This window comes from Ambystoma mexicanum, chromosome 4p (assembly GCF_040938575.1).
Source record: "Ambystoma mexicanum isolate Mex_15411 chromosome 4p, UKY_AmexF1_1, whole genome shotgun sequence".
NCBI classification, from domain to species: Eukaryota; Metazoa; Chordata; class Amphibia; order Caudata; family Ambystomatidae; genus Ambystoma; species Ambystoma mexicanum.
Window position 1 is genome coordinate 9,530,790 of NC_090927.1, and position 17,297 is coordinate 9,548,086.

The 17,297-nt window shown below is 49.8% G+C and overlaps 1 protein-coding gene across 1 annotated transcript in view; it reads right to left on the reverse strand.

Annotated features, from left to right (window-relative positions):
- LOC138452918 (NACHT, LRR and PYD domains-containing protein 12-like) overlaps positions 1–17,297 on the reverse strand; it is a 2,075,892-nt gene that overhangs the window by 759,927 nt on the left and 1,298,668 nt on the right. Inside the window, exon 7 of the mRNA XM_069605266.1 lies at positions 1,317–1,487. Coding sequence (XP_069461367.1) covers positions 1,317–1,487 — 171 coding nt within the window. The remainder of the gene's footprint in view (positions 1–1,316; positions 1,488–17,297) is intronic.

Sequence of the window (17,297 nt, forward strand, 5' to 3'; positions counted from 1 at the left end):
AGTGCGGGTCTGCGTGAATCCAGCCACAATCTTTTCGCTAAACTCAAGCTACTGTGGGGAGAAAGGTATTGCTTATCTGACTCTTGTAGTCACTCCAGAGCATTGAAGTGCACCGAAAGGTATCCAGGGTACACCCTACTTACCTCCGACCCAAGCTCCTGCTTGGGTCACCTTTGCAAGTCCTTTTTAGGGTCTCCACTTTTGGTTTAGCTTTCTAACATCTTCCCTCCAAGAGAACGTCTGCTGCTTACCTTTATCCATTCTGTACCACCTTTTAGCTAGGGTTGCATTTTGGATTAAAAAAGATTTTCTGTGCGAAGAAGCTGCCGCTAGAACCTGTAGCTCTGCCAGTATAACACGAGCCAAACCCCCCCCATGTGCTAAATCAGCTCGGTTCTGCTCGAGGCGCTTTCACCTCATCTCAAGCATAACAATCACTGCTTGGATCCTGGACTGGGGAAGTGGAGCTTTCAGAAGGATTTCTGATGTCGGGGGATTTAACTTATTTTTGAACAACTGGATAGATGGTCTCAAGCCACACTAGCCCCCCAAACAAGTGAACCTTGGGAGGGAACTGCAGGTGTCTCCTGCACACTCAACCCACTTGTTTGAGGGGTAACTTTCACAGCAAGGAACAACTAATTGCACCGCTCCATCAGCCGCTGATTCCCCACCACGCCTGCTGACGCAGTCTGCTGCTTCACAGAATCCCTGATTTGTCCACCCTTCCTGCTATGTTCTGGTTCCTGCTCCCTCTGGCATCACCACCTCCACCGTAGCCACAGTGTTGCACTGAACCGCTCCTGGAGCCCTCTGCACCAGAGGAATCTGGCAAAGATCCCTGTAGGTCTCCAATGAGGATTAGGGATCGAAGAGGGTGGGCGAGTATATGTGGCTGGTAGGTTTAAAGCGATAAAAGGCGGAGCCATCAAAAAGCTTCCATAAGAACTGGGAGGTGCCAGTTGGCAGGAAGGACAGGTTGGGACGTGAGAGAATACTTTGAAGTTGTGCAGGAGGAAGAGGTGACAACAAAGGCATTGAGAGAAGATATAATTAAGAACCAAGATGGGGGAAGGTTTGGAGACAGAGAGGTAGTTGATCGGTGAGATGAGCGATTGTTAATTGTGAAACACTGCACAAGGCCCTCCCTTGCTTGTGGGAATGTCATCTGGTGAGGGGCACGTGCAGTGATTCCGTCTCCACAACATTCACCAAGAAGAGATGTTAAAAGCAAAGCCCAATCCTAATTCAGAAATGTGAATCTTCACGTTTACCATCATTGTAATCTGATAGAAAAGAATCCAGCAGCTCCTTACCTCAGTGTCTGTATTATGAAGTCTGGATCTTTCAGTCCTTCACACAGCTCTGTCACTCCAGAGTCCCCCAGGTCATTACAGCTCAGGTTGAGCTCCGTGAGAGATGGGCTTTGTTTGAGAGCAGAGGAGAGAGCTGCACAGCATGAACCAGTGATAGAGCAGCTCTCCAACCTGCAGGAGAAAGAGGGAGATAAAGCGGAGCATGAAAAGGGGCATCACAGCTGTACAGCATCTTCATCCCTCCCATCCATGATAATCCCACTCATATGCAGATCAGGGCCTCCCCACCATGACCTTTACACAGCCCGTTCCACCAGAGAGAGAAAAACAGGATGAACGATAAATAGAACATGTTGTTTGCCCTTTGTTCTTTTGTGTACAATTTACAGGGACAAAGAGGGTAGTTCAGAGAAACGGAGCGTGTCAAGGCCCCACAGGGCTGAGGTGCATTTCACTGTGTGTCCGTCCGTCCGGGGCTCTGTTGCATGTCTGGCTTTAGTCGATGCTGTGTGTTACACTATGATAAAAGCATGCTTCATGCAGAGCCTCGTGAATGCTGTTGGTTAGTGTAAATTGCATTACATTAGTGCAGGCCACTGCTGTTAGATACACTTATTCAAAGGCTTTGTGTCCGTTTTAAGTGGAAATCCATTGCTTGTATGTTACAAGTATTTTCTTCATGTACCCTCCGTGTATTTGTCATGTTTAGTCATGTTACAGGGTAAATATTCGACTGTATGGACTGCACTAATAACTTCTCATTAGGGGCATTAATGGGTGCATTGGTTGCAGATGCTAGAAGTGGTGATAGGACATAAGGTATAACTGTTTAGTGGGGTGCAGAATTGAAAGGGGAACAGGGGGTCCAATAACAGTATGTTGGGGAGCACACCAGAGCAGGGACAAGTTATGTCTATATTGTCTGGTGGGCTGTAAATGTCACTATGGGGTGGGCTTGGCTCCCTCGCATCATGAGGTGTGGGAACCCCTGGCCCTCCAAAAAAATAAAAAGCTGGCACCTACAAATATACGCACAGTAAGAGGATACATCTGAAAACGTAATAGACAAGTTGGTTTAAATATCCGTTTCACCTTAGAAGAATCCTTTATCATATTTTAACATCAAATTTGGGTTTTGGAGAATAGTGAAAAGAAACAGCAGCAAATCCTTGGGCTTATATGTAATTAAACTGTGACCCATGGGGGGGACTTTGTGTGCATGCGCAGGAACGTGTAATAAACGTTGCCCCTTGGCTATAGTGGCAACGACGTCGGGATAAAAAGACCAGGTTTCGAATCCACCCTTTCTGTCACTGCGTGTCGTGTGATCTTTGGCACATTGGTGATACTGGGCCTCATTACGACCCTGGCGTAAATGGGAAAACGATGGCGGAAATGCAATACCGCCATCGAATAGCGCTCGGTGCGACTATGACCCGTCACCGCAAAGTACGAAGCCATTAGCGACACCGTAGTGAACGCCAACGCTAACTGCACCAAATACGCGCGCGCGCGCCATGCCAAACCGTAAATACCACCATGGCGCAAGGGTACGCGAATTCCGACCCTAGCGGACATGTACCTAACGCCATCAAGCATGGCGGAAAGTACCATTCCGCCATGGTGAGAAGTACGGCATCGCGAATCAACCGTAAACGGCCCCACTGAGTGCCTGTACACCGCTCCCTGCCCACAAAGTACAACTCCCCGTAGGTGCAATGAAGTCACAATGCAACCAGTGAAAAGTACAAGTCACCCATGCATGCCAACGAACAAAAGAATCACAAGAGGGGCCAATGGGAGCTGCAGGGCACAGATGGCACGAATACAGAAGCCATTCCAATGGACATGACCACAGTCCCCCCCCCCGAAACGCACGCAAACACAGGCACCTGTGACCAGCAATATTCCGAAAATCACAACATTCCACCAGTCCACCTGGCTGACCGGCATCTGTTACACAAAACCCAATCCCCCGCCCCTGAGCATGACAACATTCAAACAGTCATATTGGCAGCCCCCATCCCTGACCTCACTGGGCTCCGTAGGCAAACGCGCCCAGCACAGTACCACGCAACTAAACTCCGAAGCTGGAACCCAATGCAGATCTCCTCACAATACATCGCTCCCCAAATAGGAATATGCCACATCACTCGCAAAGAAGAACGCTACACGGCCCATATCAGAATAGAAATTTAATGCACAACAAAATCACCAAGCCCATACAGCCATAAGTCCATGAACTCCAAAACACATATCACCATTGTGGGCTGCATCCGCAAGGAATGACCAGCTACTACTTGTGTGACGCCCTGTTCCATCATGGTACACAGAGCCACATTCACGTACGAAAAGGCAACATGGAAGCGCACAGAACCGCAGGGCCGTCCCAATGGGGAGGCACTAGTCCAGCTGAAAGGCCGAAATGTTGCTCCGAGCCACTAGTACTGCGTAAGGGCATGTGGCCCATTGGCGATCGTCCCACAAGATCGTAATGCTGCTCCACTGATTAACACGAAGCAGCAGGTGTCGGGAGTAAAAGCCATCTGCAGGAGTGGCATACAGATGGCAGTGGCAAAAGGGGAGGAGATACCTGTCAACCAAAAGAAAAGAAAAAGAACAGAATGGCCATCAGAACTACATTCGAACAACTCACTTCAATGATCACACTAAATCCACAGCCATATGCATGCTAGCCCACTCCAAAGGATCATCACCACCCCAAAACCACTTGCGACTCATAACCATCTATATCGAGGTGTAAACACCATCACAAACGAGTGTACCTGTGCATGCGTCTGTCAAAACCGATTCCATCAGATGGGAAAGTTAACGTGCATGGACACAAGTGTCTGAAGGCGCGTCGAGACAGGGAGGGCTCAACAAGGCCATATAGACGATGGTCCCACTATGGCAGCCCTGCATCACATAGCGCAGGGGAGGCGGATAGATTCCAACAAGCCCTGTACATGGCAAACCCTGTATCAAATCACCTATCCATGCATCCATTCATCATTCCCTCATCCCGGTATAAAAACGCCTGGATATTTACTCACATAACATTAGAAATTTCCATTGAGTCTGTGCGCTATGCAGCCTGCAAAATCCACAGTGCCCCAGCCCGTAATTCCAGTGTTGTGAAGTAACATGTATTTGGGAACGTCCGGCCTCATCGCCCACGTCGCTATTGCGCATCCCAAACTATTCATATCAATCATTGCTTCCTCGCCATGGCCCCTGTCTCAAGGACATTGAACAATAGAACGTTATATTTGCAGTCAGACCTGTGGGCATCTCCTCGCCGCTAGCTGAAAACCGAAAGCGCCGCCCTTCGAATTCCTCATTTGCAACATCACGTCGAAAAGGCATCTGTGGCCGTTTGAAATCACAAATTAATCCATCTAGTGCGGCTGTGTGTAAAAATGGCAACTGCCTTCACCCACTAATGGGACGCCCCGCCCGTCGTTGCAACTCGGTACAGTGATGCATGAGGGCCCACCGTTACTCGAGTACTACGTTCCACTGACCCATCACAAGTCTGTTCGCGACTGCAAAGATTGTATGTGAAACAATGGGACCATAGCCGAATGTACATATCAACAAATGTTACACGGCCATCGGGTACAAATACATGATTGCAATTGCAAGATGCCATTCCTCGAATAGCAGCGTTGTGTGCGGGACGTGCTCGCCCAAAGGGGAGAGCAGCTTGCACCGGTGGAATGAATCACCACAGGTGGAGGCCATACAGCCTGCAAACACATAAATTGCACACCCAGTCTCCTCCCACAAACACACCCACTCCGAAATGCTACCGGCAGGACTCGCGATGTTGGCCCTGGGGGACCTGATAGCACTGCAAGTACTCCAACTCCAAGAAGAAGACGAACACCAACTACAACCGGCCGCACGGAGGAGACGCAGGAGGAGGAGGAGGCCAAGGCAGGGCCAGCAAGGGCCGCCAGCACAGCCACTACCACCACGCAGGCAGCCCGCAATCCCACGCCTCCGAGCACATCCGTTCAACCTCACTGATGAGCAGATCCACACCCTCTACCGTTTGGACCGGGACACCATAGCCGCCATTGTGGACATGACACAGGCTGACCTTGTCAGCATGATAGATAGCCCAACCGCCATCCCACCCCTACTGAAGGTGGTGTCTGTACTACACTTCCTGGCCACAGGCACCTACCAGCACACAGTCGGACAGTTGCATGGCATTTCTCAGCCACTGTTCTCACGGACACTATTGCAAGTGCTCGATGCCCTCCTGCAGCATGCAGACGACTACATCTCTCTACCACGCTCGGAGCAGGAAATTACCAACACAAAAGTGGGATTCCATGCACTTGCCGGCATACCGGGTTGCATTGGTGCCATCGACTGCACCCATGTGGAATTGGTCGTCCCACATGCCATGGAGGCCCAGTACCGCAACCGAAAACAATTTCATTCCCTGAATGTACAAATGGTGTGTGACTCCAACAGGATCATTACACATTGTTGTGCCAGATTCCCTGGATCAACCCATGATTCTATGGTCTTGAGGAACTCTACTATACCACCTTACATGGAGCGACACGCAGGGAACAGATCCTGGCTACTCGGTGAGTCTCATTTCATGCATGATGATGTGGGGTATGTGATGCCGCAATGACCTGGCAGGAAGGGGGGGGGTGCGTACGTAGCAATGGCATTCCACATCATACGTTTATCGTCCACATACAGGTGATGCTGGGTATCCACTGAAGAGATGGCTCCTCACACCAGTCCGGAACCCACGGGACCAGCATGAGGAGGACTACAACCATGCCCACTCACGTACCCGTGTAGTCATTGAACAGGCATTCGGCCTACTGAAGACTCGTTTCCGCTGCCTCAGCAGGTCTGGCGGGGCACTCCTGTACCGCCATGAGAAGGTTGCAAAGATGGTCATGGCATGTGTCATGCTCCACAACATGTGCGTACGTAGAAATGTGCCCATGCCCCCTGACGCAGAACTGCAAGCACCTGATGATGGTCATGATGAGGGTGGGGATGTGGCAGCACCTCAAGGAGTCTGCGAGGCACCGGAGGCCCGTGACATTCGTCAGCATCTCATTGATGCATGCTTCTAGCACTCACGCCTGGTGGCTGATACATGGACACGGGACTCGTGGCACTGTGTGTGTCTGGTACATGCACAATATGGACAGTACGCCTATGATGGCCTAGTACACAAAGATCATTGTCCACACATCTCATTGGTTGATCGTGCACTGTTTATGGCATATGTGATATCATGTTGAACACCCTATCGACCCGCCACCCAAGTGAGCCCAACACACCCCCTCCACCCTCCTACCTCCCCCCCGAACACCAGTGTCCAAAGATGCGCATTGACAGTGGGCTGTCGCTATTGCAAGCCCCCTCTGCGGGTATCAGGGGCACCCCTGCCTGTGGAGCGCAGGTTCCTCCCAGATCTACGTTGGGGGCTGCCCTGGACGGAACTTGCAATGGATGATGTCTCTGCCTGCTCACGTCCATGCATGTCCCTAAGGGTTTGTGAGAGCTCAGTGAGCACACGGCGCACTGCGGCAAGTTCGGCACATACGTCTTTGGACGTCGCATGCAGTTCCCCCCTCAGGCTCTCGGTGCTTCTCTCCATTTGGACTCTCAGGCTCTCGGTGCTACTCTCCATTTGGACTCTCAGGCTCTCGGTGCTACTCTCCATTTGGACTCTCAGGCTCTCGGTGCCACTCTCCATTTGTGCCCTTAGTGTCTCTGTACTTCTCTCCATTTCTGCCCTGAGTGTCTCAGTTGATGTTCCTATGTCTGCCTTAGTGCGCCCACATTCATCGGCATGGTCCTTGAGGAGCGTGGCCAGTTGCTGCTGTTGCACGATTAACTGGTCGAGGGACTGTTGCCTCTGCTGGGCCATGGCCATTTGCGGGGGTGTCACTAGAGCCTGTAAGAGAGAACAGACAAGTAAGCTACCCCAGGAGAGGTAGAACGTTAATTACCAGGAAACTCAATCCAACTTAAGAAGGTGTATGTCACAGGAGTCCAAAAGGCATAGTCGCCTTGTTCAAAGGATAAGAGAGAATAAGATATCATTTGATCATTGACCAGGGAAAAGAGAGTAAACCAAAAACTCTACTGAAGGAGTTAGAAGATCGAATACAGAAGGTGACGAGTGGCTATCTAAACATATTCTATTAGAAGAACTTTGATGTGAAGAAGAAAGTCTTTGAGAAGAGACAGTCAGGAGAAGGGAGTCATTCTCCTGACTTAATTTCCTTCGGCTAGAATAGTGGTAGGGTCAGATAGAATGTGCTTTGTTGGACAGCAGAATATTTTTTAGTTTTGTTTCGAGAGTCGCGATGACGGGCGAGTACCTTAAGTATTTCTATAGGCAGGGAACACCCTCAAAGCAATAGGGATAGATGGGCATTATTCTTATAGTTCAATAAAACATTATCTGGAAAGGTCAACATCATGCCTGCGTCCTTCTGGCCCACTACAGAGAGTAAAGATTGTGTGGAATAGTGAATCATGCACGTGTCCTTCTGGCCCACCACAGAGAGTAAAGATTGTGTGGAATAGGGAAAAATGCATGCTTCCTTCTGGCCCACCACAGAGAGTAATGATTTTGTGGAATAGTGAATCATGCACGGGTCCTTCTGGCCCACCACAGAGAGTAAAGATTGTGTCGAATAGTGAATCATGCATGTGTCCTTCTGGCCCACCACAGAGATTAACGATTGTGTGGAATAGTGAATCATGCACGCATTCTTCTGGCACACCACAGAGAGTAAAGATTGTGTGGAATAACGAACCATGCACGCATCCTTCTGGCCACCACAGAGAGTAAAGATTGTGTGGAATAGTGAATCATGCATGCCTCCTTCTGGCCCACCACAGAGAATAAAGATTGTGTGGAATAGTGAATCATGCATGGCTCCTTCTGGCCCACCACAGAGAGTAAAGAGTGTGTGGAATAGTGACTCATGCATGCGTCATTCTGGCCCACCACAGAGAGTAAAGATTGTGTGGAATAGTGATGGAGCAAAAGATATTGGTAGTGGGAGTTAGTAGTAGCTGGGAGTAGAGATAGTAGTAGTTGTAACAGCCATGAAGAATAAGACTAGAGGGAAGACGGGTAGTAGAGTGATAGTGTAAATACTGCAGTAGGAATAATAGTAGAGGGAGAATAGTAAAAGCAACAGGGAGTGGGAGAATAGAAGTGACGGTAGGAGCAGAGAGAGAGAGATTATAACAGAAGAATGGCAAGAGGCAAGGAAGTAGAGTGAGAGGAAGGCAGGAAGAGAAGATAACAGCAGATGTAGACATAGCAGGGAAGTTTGAGGTAAGAGCGATAGAAGAACAGGAGTAAGAGAAATAAGATTACAAAGGTTGGAAGTGGAAAGGGGGAGTGAGAGATCAGAGGGATTTAAACATGGTGGGAGGAGGAGATTGTGACACCCAGTGTAGAAGGGCACAGGGGAGACTGTGTTTGGAGGAGAGCAAGTGGCACCGAGCAGAAGAATGCACCATGCCGGTCTCCCCAGAACACTAAACAGGATAGGCCATGGGAAGACTCGAAGGCACCATCCCAGTCTCTCCTGAACGCTAAGTAGGAAAGGTCAGGGGTAGACTCGAAGGCCCCCTAGGGAGGCAGACAGCCATCAAATTAGGGAAACCGCCATCAGCCTTAGTCAGAACATCAGACAGACAGGGACCACCTTTGGCTCTCCATGAACATCAGGCAGAGAGGGGCCACCTTTGGCCCGCCAAAGAGGGGCCACCTTTGGCCGCCATGAACATCAGGCAGAGAGGGGCCACCTTTGGCACGCCATGAACATCAGGCAGAGAGGGGCCACCTTTGGCCGCCATGAACATCAGACAGAGAGGGGCCACCTTTGGCCCGCCATGAACATCAGGCAGAGAGGGGCCACCTTTGGCCCCCATGAACATTAGACAGAGAGGGGCCACCTTTGGCCCGCCAAAGAGGGGCCACCTTTGGCCGCCATGAACATCAGACAGAGAGGGGCCACCTTTCGCTGCCATGAACATCAGGCAGAGAGGGGCCACCTTTGGCCCCCCATGAACATCAGACAGAGAGGGGCCACCTTTGGCCGCCATGAACATCAGACAGAGAGGGGCCACCTTTGGCCCCCCATGAACATCAGACAGAGAGGGGCCACCTTTGGCCCCTCATGAACATCAGACAGAGAGGGGCCACCTTTGGCCTGCCATGAACATCCATTTAAGGACACCTGGGTTAGGGATGTGGGTAGAAGCCGGGGAAGCAATAGCGAGAAAGGGAAGACCCTAGCACCAAACATACCCTAAGAACCCGGTAGACCCTAAAGACCATTTGAAGAACCCTCTACCATGTATTTGTTGTGCAAATCACCAATAAACACCATTGGACTGTCTGGCAGCGTTGTCATGGTTATTTGTGGGGAGCTGCCCCGTCACACCTACTAAATGGCAATGGAGCCATTTGCGACCAACACACACATAGATCACTACTTAATAGAATGGACGCGGCATGAAAAACATCTGTTTTTTCACCCAATAAACTCTGGATGTAATGTCCTCCTGCACACCTGGAAGAGATGCTATTTATTATTTTTATGCCATGCTTATGTAACTTTTCTTTATGTAGCATTCAATAAGTTAACTTCCTAAAGTCACAAGAGCTGATTCACAAATATGTAGTAACTGGGATTTACTCCTGGATAGACTGACCATGAAGTTACCAGGAGTGGTGATTGAGTCAAATGGGCTGCAAGGAAGCCACTGGGTCCCGAAGCTCTGTATGCGATTACCATGGGATGTAGGTAGGGAGGCGGCTGAAGGGCAGTACTGTCCCACACTCCCACACATCTCCATTCAGATCTACACGCATCAGCAGTCATATTCGCACAAGTGCATCCACTTTCAATCCAACTCTCACACACAGTCATGCATGCACACATACCTTCAATAGACTGCACAGTTGTGGTGCCCATCCTAACGCAACGTTTCAATTTGCCAGGAGCTAGTTAGCTCCTGGCTATAGCCAAGGGGAACCTGGTTAGCTTGAAACCAACAGCTACCAGGAGCTAATTTTGACTCCTGTGGCAAGAGGTACCATACAAACCTAGCAATGCTATAGTAACTGGGTATGCTTGGGAATGTATATACAAGCAGAATAAAAACACACCTAAAGGCCAGTTAGAGCATATTGGACGTATAAAACAGAAAAAAAAGTTAGGTTGCATCTGGCGCAAAGTTAGATTTGCTGCGCACTATGTACTAGCTTTTGCTTTTCCAGTGGTAGTTCCTGCCTAACTGGTTGTCCCCGATGCCCAAGAGCTGCATTTTGCTCCTAGTCAAGAAATTCCAATTTCGACCCCCTTATAAACATCTTTATCCTCACTGGCGTCTGCACCCAGCAAGACCCAGCAATACCCATTGAGGTTGGCTGACCACAGATTCAGATCTCTCCTGGGCGCTACCATGATCATTTCACTGCACATGCGCGGTGGCCCGGTTCCCGTGCATGTGCGGTGTATGCCAACCTCAGGGGTCTACTATGTAGCACTGTGCTGCCGGCCTCAGTTTCAGAGAGGAAGGGGTATTTAAAACCCTCTGTCCCTTGGCTGAGCGCGTCTTAATGTGCTCAGCCAGTTCCTTGCCTGCAGTGTCCTGACTTCTCCTTTGTGAATTCCAGCCTTATTTGTTGCCCTTCCTGTTTGCCTTGACTAGTTTCTCTTTTTCATCTATTCCCGCCTTGTCTCGTCCTATTCCCTCATCTCCTGCCACCCTGCTCACACTTGGATCTTGCCTCTTCCTTCTCCTGGATCCTTCCCTGCTGCCTGTTGGTACTAGTTCCTTTCCACATCCTTATTGTTGCATGTCTGCTGCCTCTTCAGTTGGATTCCTGCTACCCTCCCTCAGAGCCTCCACCTCCATCATCTGGCAAGAGCATTCTTCTTCCCCGGTCAGTGTTCGCACTCTCCTTGCATCACGGTAATCAGGGGAAGCAGCCACATGCTGTGGGGAGTCGGTCTGGTTGTTCGGGAGAATTTTCATTTCTGTGCTAATTCCTCCCACCTTAGAGACCCCCAGCTCTTTTGCTGGATTTAGGACTTATTAATTTTAACTCCTGAGTGAGTGGGACCCTTTTCTCACTCTCTCATGTGCTTTCCCTGATTTGGATTTTGTGTTTTCGCTGTTTTTAGCGTCTGGCAAACACCTTAGGCATCTGCTTGTTGTATCGTGACACACAGCACCTTCAGTGCAGTGTCACTGAGAAATCCTTTAGATTTCTGTTAAGGTTTAAACACCTTTTCTTGAGTGAACTACAGTTTCCAAGAATAGTAAAGTGAAATTGACTTTACTTACCTTTTCTCTTTGTAGGTCCAGCACACCCCATTTTATGTGGAGTGCTGGGGGGTTACCCAGTAGCCCCTTATCCTACTTTCTCATGTAACATTTTCATGTTACCCACACTACTTTAAATGGCTGGTGGCAGAGGTTTAATTTTCCTACCATTGTGCTTTTTTACCTCAGGCTGGACCCTCAGCTGCAGTACAGCACCCATGGGTGACCATTTTGTCAAAATGGCCCCTGTCTTCCTTTTTCGCCATTTTCTGTTTGTGAGGTCTTTAATGGCTTTTACTCTGTGCATTGAGACTAGGTTTGGGCCCTTTCTTTGTCTTGCCCTTGGCAAGCTTCAGCCCTGAAGCCCGCCCCTGGCTCCAGTGTGTCTGGAAGGACAAGATATGAGGGAGGTTTCCAGAGACTCCCCTGTGCTTTGTCTCTAGGAATGCCTGAATGAAACGAGTCCTGGTTGGCTGGCTGGCTACCCTTCCTGATGTCCTCCCTCTTGTCCCCACCACTGAGGTTTAGGAACCAGGGTCTGCATCGCTGTAGCAAGACGGAATGCAGCTGGGCCACTCTTCTTCTAACCCGAGGTACTGTTTAGACTTGGGGTACTTACCTTAATGCCTTTAGCTGCGCTCTTCTCACAGGATTAACAGCTTGTGGCCCCACAAGTGATTTTCCTGAACTCTCTAACTTTGTGCAAAACTTTGATCCAATAAGTGCATCAGATCCATAGAGTGTGTTCAATTGACTTTGGCTGTCCTGGCTCCCTGAAGGTACACTTCTAAATCCATTGACTCTGATACTGCTTGTCCCTCCATAGGCTGTAGCTTGTTAACACTGTTAATGCTGGGAAAAGCTCATCCAGACTTTATTGGAGGATTTAGTTGTCCTCACATATTCTGAGAATCTCTTCTAACCTTTTTGCTTCCTTTAACCTTTCCTTTCTACCTCTCTGAATCTGCAAAGTATGCTAGTGTAATATATAAATGCAAATACTATCCTGTTGATTGAAGTCACCGCCGGGTGTAGGAAAAGTATAAGAGGCATATCCAAAGATTATTTACTGGCTTGCTTGATTCTGAGAAATAATTTCAAAGTATATTCATATTGTTATAAACTGTTGCCTTTTTAAAGTATGCTTATTTAAAACTGACGTTAAATAACTATTTATAACTCAAACCTTGAGTGTAAGTTTTACTTGGCTACTTCTATTGACGGATTTTAATTGTACAGCTCTACAGCTCATATTTACCCCTCTTGCTCAGTCACACTACCAACTTGTGTAGTACAGACCTATACCAAAAGTTGGGTTACATAATACCAAGCAGATAAGTCTTGTGTACTCTCATCCAGTGTGACTGCACCAATTCGTACATAACACTGGTATCACCAGGTACCCATGTTCTTGTGGCTGCCGTCCCAGATTCCTGTGTCGCCTGCTCACTTCTGGAACAGCCCCAAAAAGCAACACGACGGATCAAAGACGTGAAACAGGTACGCAGTCAAAGTGAGATGCAGTTATTGACAAGTACTACGGTTGGATCAGACATTGGGGATGCGAGGTATAAGGGTGCAGAAGAAGGAGACTGACACAAAGGTCCAGGAGTGGGGTTAAAGACTTTTATTCAAGGAAAAGGAAAGATAAAACCTGACTATCCCTATCCCGAGATGGGTGGAGAGGGGGATTTTCCCAACTCAACTAAAGAGATAAGGTGACTATCAGGGTGTCTGTCAAATAAAAAGTGTCCACCATCCTGTGCCAAGAAAACCTCACTCCTATCCCTTACACTACAAACTATAAAATAAAGCGGGTGTTTTCTTGTCCCAGGAGAATGACACCCTTCTCCTGGGTTTTGGGTGCTTGTCTGTCTTGTCAAAACCAGTTTTCATAGTCTGGTGTCTCAGACGTTATCATGGGGAATGATCACCTTCCCTGATGTTAAAGTTCTCAAAACAACCTTTACTATCCTTCTGGATGATCCAGGAGAATGACTCCCTTCTCCTGTTATTTGGTTTCACACAGCCCGTGGGAATGTCTCCCTTCCCCAGGCTTGGTAAAGTTCTCAACACAACCTTTTATACTCCTCCTGGATGGATGAGGAGAATTTCTCCCTTCTCCTGATGTTCGGTTTTACGTAGTCTGGGGGAATTACTCTCTTCCCCAGACTCTTGGTATCTGTTTCAAACAGGGGGAAGGACTCCCTTCCCCATGTCTTCTTTTTCTTCAACTTCACTCTCAATCTCCAAGCTTTTGGAGGGGTCCATGACCCTTGCTACGCTCCTTCTTTGGTCTGCCTACCTTGGTAGCCTTCCCTGCCAAGAACTGCAGTGATGAAGAGGACATGTTTTGCTTTCTTATTTTGGATTCCAGAACCTGGCTTCTCTTTTTCTTTGTTCTTGTCGACTTGACTCACTCTCCTGAAAAGTACCAACATGAGGGAGATAACTCATAGTTTGGGTAGGGTGTCTAACCCGCCTTTGGTTGTCAGTGGGTTTCTCTCTACCCATGTCGTCAGGGATTCTCCTTCTCAGATTCTCTTTCTCTTGGTGAAGTTATCGAGCCCTCCTTCGGTTATCAGTTGGCTCCTCTCTGTCATTGTTGTGAGTGATTCTCCCTCCCTGGGTCTCTTTAATATGCTTGGGGTCTTGTTCCTTCTCTGGAGGTCAGCAGGATTTATCTGCCATGGTGACGAGGAAGAGGGGATTTGTATGCCTCCTGCTCTTGCCGTGCCATCCAAATGTAGTGCTTGCCCAGAGGCTGTGGGACAACTGCTTCCACCCTCTTATTGAGCCACCCAATGTCCCCTCCAGATCTCCTGTGACACCCAGGGGTGTTGCTAGGTCTGGGAAAGACCCGGGGCTAGGCTGGTGTCGGAACTGTCAGGACCCGGGGCTAGCTAGCCTTTTGGTTGTAGCTCCTGAGATTCTATCCGGGGCTACAACCAAAAGACCCGGGGCTATAGCCCCCTTAGCCCCCCCTAGCAACGCCTCTGGTGACACCCCTTACCCTGTCTGGGGTCTTGGCCCGTCACTGGGGCTTCCTGGGTCACAAGGCATTCAATTCTGCTTCTGTGACATCTTGTTTCCTCTACGGCTCCGTGATGGGGTTCCTGGTTGCTGTCCACATTCCTTCCTCCTTTCGGCAGCACAAAGCAATGGCCTTCTCCTGCAAACCCTCCAACCATAAGATGCGGCCAACTGCCAGCGTCCTTGGAGCGCTCTCCCTCCAGATCAGTAACGCAGATTTGAATATCCCATATTCTCTGATGAGCACACCTGCAACCTTGTGCGGCTCCCCGTGACCGTCTCCCTGTGCTTAGTCCATTGTTGATCTTTATACAATGTTGCCACCTGCCCCCAGGCTCATTAGTCCTTTGTTTCTTTCGCAAGTCCAATATCCATTGCTCTGCGGGGCACACTCGTCCCAGCATTTATATTACATGGAATCCTGTGTTTCTTCTTCATCCCAGTACTTTCAAGGATCTCAAGATATTCATCCGTTCATAGGTCTACTGTCAGTAAGAAGGTGAAAGAGGAAAGAGGAGCTGGAGTATGTGGGGGTGAGATGTATTCATATGGGCAATACCCTAGATGGTCGTCCTTATCCCCAGAGCGGGGAGTCCCTCTCTATGAGATCCTCCTGCATTATACCACCCCCAGGGTGACTATCGGTTAGCGGCCTCACCTCCCTAGCCTCATGGGAAGGGGCTCTCCCTCGGGGAGAAGTGACAGCGCCTAGTGCTTCATCCCACAGAGCTCTCCTATGCCAGCAATGAGAAAGTGCAAAATCAAGTGCAGTTGGTTCCTACGTATCGGGAGCCTGAGCCTTACATATCATTGTGCCAGCAGGCATCCACGCTGAGTGATGGCAGGCCACTGCATGGGGCTTAGACCAAGCATCAAAAGTGCAGAGAATGGAATAGTTTTGTTTGAGGGCCATCTATGAGCAGAGTAGAGGGAGAGAACTTAGTTGATTACCAACAATTTTTGGTTCCCCACATACAGAAGCCCCGGTCCATCTCTCTACACCCACAGCACCATCCCGCCAGACTGACTCGCCCTCTGCCCACTATCCACATGAAAGCACCATCCTTCCCTTCAGACCCACATGCAACCAACATTCCCTCTAGGCTCACATGCCCCACCTTTCCATTCACACCTACATGCCCCCATTGCTCCCTTCAGACCTGCATTCCCCATCTTGGCATTCATACCTAGATGCCCCCATTGCTCCCTCCAGACCTACATGCCCCATCCTGCCATTCACACCTAGATGCCCCCATTGCTCCATCCAGACCTGCATGCCCCACCCTTCCATTAATACCTACATGCCCCCATTGCTCCCTCCAGACCTACATGCCCCATCCTGCCATTCACACCTAGATGCCCCCATTGCTCCCTCCAGACCTGCATGCCCCACCATTCCATTAATACCTACATGCCCCCATTGCTCCCTCCAGACCTAAATGCCCCATCCTGCCATTCACACCTAGATGCCCCCATTGCTCCCTCTAGACTTGCATGCCCCATCCTGCCATTCACACCTAGATGCCCCCATTGCTCCCTCCAGACCTGCATGCCCCATCCTGCCATTCACACACAAATGCCCCCTTTGCTCCCTCCAGGCCTCCATGCCCCATCCTGCCATTTCCACCCATATGCCCCCATTGCTCCCTCCAGACCTGCATGCCCCATCCTGCCATTCACACCCAGATGCCCCCATTGCTCCCTCCAGACCTGCTGCCCCATCCTGCCATTCACACCCAGATGCCCCCATTGCTCCCTCCAGACCTGCTGCCCCATCCTGCCATTCACACCTAGATGCCCCCATTGCTCCCTCCAGTCCTACATGCCCCCGTCTCCACCCAGATGCCCAACCCCACACTGATGCCAAATCCCACATTCACACCCAGATGCCCAATCCCACATTCACACCCAGATGCCCCATCCCTCCATTCATGCAGATGCCCAATCCCACATTCACACCCAGATGCCCAATCCCTCCATTCATGCAGATGCCCAATCCCACATTCACACCCAGATGCCCAATCCCTCCATTCACGCAGATGCCACAATCCCACATTCACACCCAGATGCCCCATCCCTCCATTCACGCAGATGCCACAATCCCACATTCACACCCAGATGCCCCATACCTCCATTCACGCAGATGCCACAATCCCATATTCACACCCAGATGCCCCATCCCTCCATTCACGCAGATGCCACAATCCCACATTCACACCCAGATGCCCCATCCCTCCATTCACATGCAGATGCCACAATCCCACATTCACACCCAGATGCACCATCCCTCCATTCACGCAGATGCCACAATCCCACATTCACACCCAGATGCCCCATCCCTCCATTCACATGCAGATGCCACAATCCCGCTCTCTCTCTCCAGACCTACATGCCCCATCCCTCCATTCACACAGATGCCCCCAGTCCTACATGCCCCCGTTTCCACCCAGATGCCCAACCCCACACTGATGCCAAATCCCACATTCACACCCAGATGCCCAATCCCACATTCACACCCAGATGCCCCATCCCTCCATTCATGCAGATGCCCAATCCCACATTCACACCCAGATGCCCCATCCCTCCATT